The 10,173-nt window shown below is 39.2% G+C and overlaps 1 protein-coding gene and 1 pseudogene across 1 annotated transcript; one reads left to right on the plus strand and one right to left on the minus strand.

Moving 5' to 3' along the window:
- Positions 1-143: 143 nt before the first annotated feature.
- LOC114747506 (palmitoyl-acyl carrier protein thioesterase, chloroplastic-like) lies at positions 144-2,078 on the plus strand. The gene is made up of 6 exons (XM_028935845.1): positions 144-616; positions 747-880; positions 951-1,064; positions 1,189-1,366; positions 1,441-1,509; positions 1,598-2,078. Exons 1-6 carry the CDS (start codon positions 209-211, stop codon positions 1,838-1,840), a joined length of 1,146 nt encoding a protein of 381 aa, XP_028791678.1. The 5' UTR covers positions 144-208; the 3' UTR covers positions 1,841-2,078.
- A 4,965-nt stretch (positions 2,079-7,043) lies between these two features.
- LOC114747505 (heavy metal-associated isoprenylated plant protein 7-like) lies at positions 7,044-8,747 on the minus strand (annotated as a pseudogene).
- Positions 8,748-10,173: the final 1,426 nt, after the last annotated feature.

Below are 10,173 nucleotides of genomic sequence, written 5' to 3' on the forward strand. Positions count from 1 at the left end.
TATCTCAACGAGTAGTTACACCTATACCTTGTTAGTCTTCGAAAGTAAATCATTTGCCCCACTTGACAAGATACCCGCATGAGCTACGTTTTATATGGACATCACTTTCATTTCCCCCACTTAGTTGAGTCGTTGATCTTCTCGTTTTCTCAATTCCCTTGTGGCTGGCTTGCTCATTACTTACTAATTAGCAAGCAATCATACGTTCATGGCAGGCACGGCCAGCATAAGGTTAAATTTTCCTGGAAAACTGATCGGCAGGAAATTAGAGAAGCAAAACGGTGATATCTTGCATGTGGCTTCTTGTTCTTCTGGAAAAACACCCTCATTAAGTGACCAACGAAGATTGTCATTGGTAAGCGCGAGTGCTCAGATTGATGTTGGGATATCAGGCACCGTCAACGGCAAAGAGGTGAACGGAAAACATGTCGCAGAGGAGGCTGTTCAAGTAGGAAAGTTGGGAAACGAAAACGCGGCAGACGCAGCACTTGTTACCAGCTTGCATGGAAGATTTGTGGAGAGCAAGTTCGTATACAGGCAGATTTTCGTGATCAGGTCGTATGAAATTGGACCAGACAAGACTGCCACCATGGAGACTCTCATGAATTTCCTTCAGGTTAGCCTCAACAACGTAACTGTCACCTACTCATATTTATACCCGAACCTTCTGTTTAATACCACCTCAACACGACACAAAATTGGATATATCATGAGTATTTATGAGCTAGTGTCGAAATGATTTATAGGAGACAGCTCTAAATCATGTTACGAGCTCTGGGATTGGAGGAAACGGATTCGGAACGACCAGGGAGATGAGCATCCGGAAACTCATATGGGTTGTTACCCGTATCCAACTTCAAGTACAGAGATATAGCAGCTGGTAATTATAACTTTATTTAAGTGACTTCACAATGAACTGTGTTTTGAAAAGTGATTAATGCCTGCGACAGGGGAGATGTGATTGAGGTTGATACATGGGTTGATGCAGCCGGCAAGAATGGAATGCGCAGAGATTGGGTCATCAGAGATCACCACACCAAAGAGATCATAACCAAAGCAACAAGGTCCGATATATTTCATTATTTCATGGACAAGAACCAGAAATTACAAATGGATGGTACTCATGTTGATGTAATATATATACATATATATGACTAATAGTCAAAGAAAAATTCCTTGCTGGTGTAGTACGTGGGTGATCATGAACAGAGAAACAAGAAAATTGTGTAAGATACCTGAAGAAGTGAGACAAGAGGTTGTCCCCTTCTACCTCAACAGAAGTTCCATTTCCACAGAACAAACTGACTCTGAAAAGATCGACAAGCTCACCGATGATACTGCTGAGAGAATTCGATCCGGATTAGCTGTAAGTTAGATTACTTGGTTATGAATTAGACGATGTTGTTATTCAAATTCAAATTGTTGCCTCAATGTAATTAGCCAAGGTGGAACGACATGGATGCTAACCAACATGTGAACAATGTGAAATACATCGGATGGATCTTAGAGGTAGTGATTGAATTATAAGATATTGATTTTCCCGAAGAACAGAAAAAGTGTTAGTAAACTAATGAATCGTCACATGTATGTGTTGCAGAGTGTGCCGATCAAAGTTTTGGAAGATTGTAACATGACGAGCATGACTTTGGAATATAGAAGAGAGTGCAGGCAATCGAATCTGTTGGAGTCGTTGACGAGTCCAACGGCAAGAGTGATTGGTGACTCCAATAATAACTCCATTAACAGAAAACCAGACCTTCAGTACACCCACATGCTTCGTCTTCAAGGTGATAAAAAAGAGGTTGTCCGAGCAAGAACAGAATGGAATTTGAAGCCCTGACACAGAGTGATTAATTCCATGCCCGAAATAAACCTTTTAATCTCCTGTCATTTCTACTGTGCTTCCTTGTTTCATTGTCCCTTCCTTCTTCTCTGTTTTAATTTTGTGTTGAAACCTTATAATCCTTGTACCGTTGAAAAGAGCCGATGCCTGATGAGTGTTATTTAGCAATAAACTGATAGTTTTGATGATGTTATTTGTAAATATTATCATGTTGATATGAAAAACTGTCAATGAAGAAGTGGGCTTGCCTCTCTTTAGCAGTCTTAATTGGATATAATATAAATGGAGGATCCATATCCACAAGCTAGCTAGCTGGAGGTCGAAGAAAAGAAATGGAGGGAGGTTGAGGTTGATCAACTAAAATTACTGATGTTCTCAACCACCAGGGATGGCATGTTACTTCTTACTCGAACCAACCAAATTGAATCTGCCAATTCTGTGAGAATTCCAAAGAGAAATCAGAAAGGGACAATTGTTGTAAGGTGAAATGGACGAGGAACATGATCATCCATTAAAAGCACCCTGTTACCAAGCAAGTCATGATCTGCATATTTCCGGTGAGAAGAACCTCACCTTTTCTACGGCACATCGAACCCTCTTGGATCCTAAACGGCCCAATCACTTGTTTTAATCCCGATGGTCTCTGCCCGATCACTTTTTTTTTTTTTTTCACATTCGTTCAAAATATTTAATACACCTACGAAGGCGGATTGAAATTATAAATAAAGGAATGGACGAAACGAAGAGACATGTGAGGAAAAGGAAGGAATTTCTTATTGATGAGGCGTCTTTTTCAACTGAGCAGGCAGTGGTAGCCAAACTGTGATTAGACATGTGAGCCCGAAATGATTAAGAATCGCAATGTTCTCATCATTTTGATCTGACCACACATAATTATTCTCTCCTAATTATTGATTCACCCTTGCTCTTCTTTGTTTCAAAGTTGAATTTTTTCTAGGTGGTACAATAGCAAGGTTGTACCTTGGTTTCTGTGGTGCATTTAACGCAATATCCACAGGAGCCATGTGAATCACACATGCCAAATAGCGGCCCTCGTTACCTGTTTATTTAACTGTCACAGAAGGGGCGTATTACTTTCTAGGTTCAGAAGAACGAACAAAGAGACCGGGTTCCTTAATTGTTTCACTGTGGTTTTTCGCATGCCTTTTTTTTTTCCCCCATACCATCCGCGTAGGCGTTTCACTGTGATGGGATTTAGACTGTTCGATTTTAACCTAAACACTCCATATTAGTGGTAATGAAACACTTTCACGTTGTTAAGGCACTTTCAATAATTACCAGTGCTTTTGGATCTAAAAAGTATTATAATTAATAAATAGGAGGCGATTAATCGGAATGCTTGGATATGAATCATTATGCGGCCGTTGGATGATTCTGGGGGCACCACGTGATTCCCACAGCCCCACTCCCCCCACTTTGTTAGACTTAAAAATTAAAATCATAACCTGAGCCTCATCTCAAACTTTACGCCCGGTTTAAAGTAATCTTACTGCACGGCGCATTTCTTTCATGCGTTCGCATGGTATTTATAAGTAAAATTTAGCATATTCAGTGGGGGGGAATCTTTCGAGCTTTAAACAATCTATCTAATAATAAATTAAGAATAAAATACAATGTTAAAAATTTAATGATGTAACTTATATGTATATAAAAAAAATTCTCTCTCAACTTTATAAATAAAACCAGGATATTAAAAGTAAATTACAAACGTGTTCTTCGATTTCCTTTAAACCTGTAACACGCACAGGTGATAACACAGTTCTTCATTACTATCAACCAAGCTCGTTGCGTCAATGCAAGCAGAACTTTTTGTGAAATTTGGGTCCATCTCAGCCTGTATTGGGCTCGATATTTGTCTGTACAGTTAAAAAATTAAAATATTTTTATCACCATTATAAATAGGAGTATATATGGGATATATTCCGTTGGCAAAAAAATATGGTATATATCCAATATCTGACTTTTATTTTGTTAAAATATCGAAGTTTTTTCCGGGAATAAGAGAATCCTTTTACTTATTTTATTCACATCTTCTTATTTTTTAAAATTTTTGGCCAGACACGTCTTCTCCTTTTACTCATATGCCTGACAATAACAGTTTTTTCATTTTTCTGGATTTATTACGTAAAATGTGATGAAATGGAAGGAGCCACGAGGGGGGCGAATGGAATATTCTAGACTTCGGACGTCACTCGTGCCCTTTGCCTCTGCCAGCTTGTCTTCGTCGCTGGGCCCCCCCTATGATGGGGTCCCCACATCGCCATCATTATTTCTCTGTTTAGTACTCCCTCCGTTCCATTATAAGAGACGTTTGGTGCATATGGCATATTCCTATATATAAGAGACACTTAAAAGTTATCTCTTCTTTTTTGTGTTGATTTCCTATTTTACCCATATTTATTGTCTCCAACTCACACTCTCTCTCCTTCCCATTTCTCCTTCTTTTAATAAATTACCATTGTTCTCTCTCCTTATTAATGAGGGTATTGTTGGAAAAAAATTATACTTTTTATATATTAATTGTTCTTAACTAATTTTAACTGTTTTTTTGATCAACGTAATTCGGTTATTTGTCTCTTATAATAAGGAACGGAGGGAGTAATATTCTTAAATATTAGACGGGAAACGTCAGGTTGAATTATAAAAAAATTGGTTTTATTGGAAAATAAATATAAATAAAAGTTGCCTAAATTTTTCCCTTTGATCTTGGTAAAAGGATGAACTTTATTTTTCAAAAAAGAAAAAGAGAGAACATATCAAAAACTTTCCAGATATTTGATTTTTTTTCACATGATTTAAATTAACAAAAAAAAAGTAGTCAGTCAATTAGGAGAGGTTTAACGAGAATAAGGGACGGCGTTGCCATTGGAAATTGAACCTAGTGCGAATTTTTAAAAAGATGCGTCGAAGGCGTGGACAAGGCACCCTTTTCATCTAATGTTTAAACAGTTCAATTTTTTCCCGAAAATTCCCAAACCACACTTTTCATGAAAATTAGAATTCGAGTAGGTTAGATGTTTTTATTTGATTCTTTTCTAGTTAGGTTTTGGACAGTTTTTTTGGCTTACATATACAAATTAAGTAAGAATGGAAACGTCAAAATTTAGGTAGAGAGGATTCAAAGGTCTGTGGGTGTAAAGGAGAGCCTGCCAGCACCTTACCTTGGAGTTTATATTTATCCGTCTTCCTCATCCTCCCAATTGTATTTCTTGGCATCAATTGGGCATTTCATGAAAGGACGTTTCAGTTTTATGAATATTTTCCCCAGAATTGAAAAGGGGAGATGGAGAGAGAGAGAGAGAGAGCAATGAAAACTGAAAAGGACGTATCCGAAGTGGGGGAGGATGATGATGAATAATGCAGGCGGGGCATGGATTTTGTAGTTTTGCATACTGTGCCAGAGCCGTTTTGAACTTTGAACTCTCCCTCCACATTAATTACTTCACCATCCACCATATCTCCAAATTCTCCTCATTTATTACGTATTCGCGACTTCCTTCTAAAATGCTGCGCATTTGACCACAAAACCAAATCTCATTAAAAATCAAACACACTACTATAATCAAGGGTTTTCATCAACAGTGACAAAAAGCATATTCCCTCTTTGTATAGTAAAAAAGCTCTCATCTTTTGAATGCCCCTTCTCAAAACTTTTAAAATAAATTAACAACTCCATGGGCGTTGAGACTTTATTAACCAACACTGGTGGCAGGAAGCAAATGAAAACAAAAAACAGAGCTCGCTAATCTGGAACAACCATGTGAGGCTGGAATCTTTAGTCCCCTGACCAAACTGAAACTAATGAAAGAATTTTAAGCGATTATTAATAATAATAAAAGGGAGACATTAGCATAATAATGTATGTGTATATATAGTACTACACGGCTGCATGATTGACTGGTAATGTGTTTAAGTGGTGGCCATTGGCACAACTCTCCAAAAGCCACTTTCGAAGACACACGCGAACAACAACAAAGCATTCCATGTGCTGATATCCCACACCCATTATACATCACTCCCTTCTCTGTACTATTATTTGGTCTTACTCCCTCTCCCTCACCAGCCAGCCCCACCCCCATCACTTTAACTCCCAGCAACTTTGTCAGAAACCTCCAGCTCTTTTCTTTTTTGAGTCTTTTCCTGGTTTTAAAAAGTCATTAAAACTGACGAAACTCAAGCTGAGATTTTTCTCCTTAGATGCTCTTAGTGTGATGAAAACTGAAAAGTCAGAACTCAGAAAGCAGTGTTGCCCAAGTTGTCAAAACTAGGATAGATTAAACAGACAGGTAGAGATTTAATTTCCCATAACACGAGAGGCTAAAACAAAAGGCATGTAATGCAGGACCCAGAAGACTGACATATACTGACTTGCCAATTACAATTGGAATTATGTTGTATGAACAGTAAATGTGATACTAACTACGGTAAGTGAAAATGGGGCCTATTAGTAGTGGGTGAGATTTGCTAATGGAAACAAATGAAGATGACTAGAGATGCTTTTGAGTTTAGATTTCCCAAAATCACAGTCAATTCGGCTCTTATCTCCTTGCTTTTCAGCTGCTCATTGCCGAGTGATTTCCTACGTGGGAGATAGAGAACCACCCTGTTTGATCTAGTAACTCTCTGTTACAACTTCCATAAAAAAGTGGACACTTCCGAGAATTTAAGGTGAAAATCATGAGTGAAAAGCCATTGTACGTACGATTCTACAGTGCAAGAGAGAGACAAACAGAGGAAGACGGATGCACAGGCGTAGGCAATTCGAATCCTTGCCCGAGAAATAATCATACAATAATCACTTAGATGGTCGTGCCCTTCTGGCATTCTATTCCCCACACTCTTACAGACACGATTCGCTAGTAAATTGTACGTACGTATATATTTATAATTCGGATGCGTTTCAAATTTGCTCCCTAGTCCCAACGCCGCCAATCTCTGATATCGTGCTTTCGTTCCAGACCCTTATCTCTGAAACCTACTAAACCAAACACACTGGATTCAGTTTCAGATTACCTAACCCGTATGTCATCCTTCTTCCACAAAAGGCATGGAACAGACCCCCATGTAGTTTAAATGAAATAAGGAAGGTGTAGGAGTGTAGTTATTCATATTTTCATTTATGAAACAGTTCAACGGGAAGTACAAGCAATACAAAAACTCTACAGCGGCTGATCTGTAGATTATACTTATACTTCTAACAGGGGAAAAAGTACAGGGGCCACATGCAGTGGGTGCAGGACAGATAGGGCAGTGGGGAGGAAATCACCCCCACTTTTCCCTGATCCCCATATTACCCCTCTCATTTATCAGTTTTTACATAACAGAGCAAGCATTTGGATTCTCATCGCTGAAGATCTGAGGCGGGTAGGCGTACATCTCCATGGTATACCTGGGAGGATAATAGTAGTATTCGTTCTTCCTCAACTCCACCACCTTGGTCTCTTCCGTTTCTGCACCTTCTTTCCCTTCGCCCTCTCCTCCTTTCTTCTCTTCTCCTTCCTTCGCTTTCTCTCCTTCTTCCCCTTTCTTCTCCTCCATTTTCTCCTTCTTCTCGTCAGGCTCTTGCTTCACTATCACCGCCTGTTTCCCTGTGCGTTTGTGCACGTATTCAACCAACTTGGCTGTTTCGAACACCCCCTTCACGCTCACCTCCGACTTCTTCAGGTCCGGTTCCGCCGATTCCACTCCTGAACACAATCATGGAGTATTTATTTATATATAGATTCGATGCATTATTAAATTAGATTGAATGACCCAAAGTTGGCCTCAGCTGGACCACTTTCACCGGAATCTCATGATTGCAATCTACAATATATTAATAGTCTAAAAATTCCACAAGACCGTTGCTTGATTTGCATGAAACAGGGGAAATAGTGTGAATAGAAAGGAGCAGAAAAGAAAAAAGATGGCGACTTTTTACATACCCTTCATTCTCTGGATGCGTCTCTTGATTTCTTGCGCGCAAGCTTCGCAATGCATGTGAACTTTCAGAACGACTGTGACTGTCTGGGGCTGCTTGACATGAAGAAGAATATCGCTGTTAGAAGCAAGAAAATGCAGGGGCATGAGAACAAAGGGGACCGAAAAGTTAATAACAAGTAAAAACCTCTTCTTTCTTCTCCTCGGGCTTGGGCTGCTGTTTCTCTTCGGGTTTTTCTCCTCCTCTGCCGGCGGTTTTGGGATCGGAGAAAGAAGTTCGACCTGCCTGTGACTCTTCCTCTGTACTCTGTCCAAGACCTTAAGCGGATCTGCCTTCTCTCCTTTCACAACCACTTTGTGAGTCTTACAGTCTGTGATAACATCTTCCACGCCTGAACCAAAACACCCACAAACACAATTTCATTACATGAATCAATCAGAAAACAGTACGTAACAAGTAACTCGATCACAACATCTCACCTGGGAATCCTTTAAGCGAACGACGAACCTTGCGAGCACAACCTTCGCAATGCATGTAAACATTAAGCACAATATCAGGAGGCGGCGGCGGAGTTTGTTCTTTAGAGTCCTTGCCGTCGGCCGCATCTTTGGAGTCATCCGGTTTTTTGTCGCCCTTGTTGTCGTCGGCCGGTTTCTCCTGCTGTTTAGATTCCTCCTTGCCAGCTTTCTTCCCCTCCTCTGCCTTGTTGGGCTCCTCCGGCTTTTTCTCCTCCATTCTGGTTTCCTCCGGTTTCTTCTCCTCCTGAATTCAAAATCAAAATATATAAGAACAAAAGAAAGAGTTAAGAAGAAAGGAAGGAACAAGAGGAGAAGGAAGGGAAGACAGATGAAGACCTCTCCCATTGGTTTAATTTTGCCTGGGAATTGCTGTGTTAATTTTGGAGGGTAGTCTTTTGTTTTTCAAGAAGGTGCGTGTGAGAGTGTGGGACTTGGTACAGTTTCTCTTTGTCGCGGAGACTAGTGCAGGTATAAATATACAAAACAAGGGTAAAAAGGCGAGAGAGTTTTCAATCTCTAAGGGATGACGAGATCTAGTGCCACTGGCATTATCATCATTCATCATCCTCATCATAAGGTGACGTGGCACGTGCGACGGAGGCGCAGTGGAACTGAGACACGTGCTGCTCTCCGGTTTATTGGTGGCTTTGGGGTTTCACTGTTGATCTGCGTTCGCGTGTAGAAATCCCTAGAATCCCTCCCTCACACTTTTGAATTTAACGGTACAGTTTCTAGAATTCCCAAAGAAACAAAAAAAACGTTTCACGCATTCCATTCCAAGTTCCAACCCCAGAGTTTTTATTCTATGGGCCGTCAACCCCTCAAATTATTCATGGCCGTATTTAATAAACAAAGAAGGAATGAAGGGAGCCTTGGAGCGTAGAGTTTAGGTTATTATAGCTTCTTTTTTTTCTGGTCATATTCTTGTATTTTGTCTGTTTTTAATCAAGTCTTTATAATTATTATTTTTTATTTAATGCTTATGGTTTTGAAAGTAGACATTTGTTTTTTTCTTATCAGTCACCTGAAATTATAATAAGTATTGGATTAAAAAAACACGTGAAATTAAAAGAACCTGATCAACAAAAAAACACGATGAAAACTTAATAAAAGAAGAGGGAAAAAATTATAAAAACTTGATTGAAAATTACCTTTTATCGTGGTTATTGTAAATTAATTGAAACTATAAGGGCTTGTTGACTAATTATCGAACGAATAATAAACTGATGATGATGGTCATTCATAAAAAAAACTGTGTGCTCCTAATTGGTCAATGATGGAAACCAAATCGGAGATGGTGAGTGAGAAAATTAATAATGTGAAGAAGTATGAGGAAGAAGCTAAATGAGAGGAATGAAGAAGGAAGTAATATGAGTGGTCCAAATCAGACGCATAAGAAAATGAAACGCCCCACTGGCCACTGGGGATGGACCCCCATATCTAAGCTCCTAATACGGCAGAAATTCTTGGGCGCACCTCGTCATTTGATCATTTGTACTCTCATTCAATAAAAATCGTTAATTCCCTTTCGTTGGTCCCCCAAATTTACCTCTCATCCCATCCTCGAGAAATTCCTGCATGCATTGGGAGTTCCATGTCTCGTTATTGTGTTCTCCGAATGCTCTTGTCTTTAAGTGAGATTAGCTAATACTACCTCCGGTCCTAATTATAAAAGCTAGTTGACTAATTTGAGGAGATTAAGGAACAAAGTTAAGTTAGTTATTTGTCATAAATAGATGTTGTCTTTCCTAAAATATTATTGTTAATCAAGTGTATTGGTTAAAACTACCATTGTTAGAAGGACTATCTTGAAAAAAATGCATAAATATTAAAGACAAAGTGAATTGGGGTCTTATATTTAAGACCAAAAT

This window comes from Neltuma alba, unplaced genomic scaffold, assembly GCF_004799145.2.
Source record: "Neltuma alba isolate B1F8T4 unplaced genomic scaffold, ASM479914v2 tig00005344_pilon, whole genome shotgun sequence".
NCBI classification, from domain to species: Eukaryota; Viridiplantae; Streptophyta; class Magnoliopsida; order Fabales; family Fabaceae; genus Neltuma; species Neltuma alba.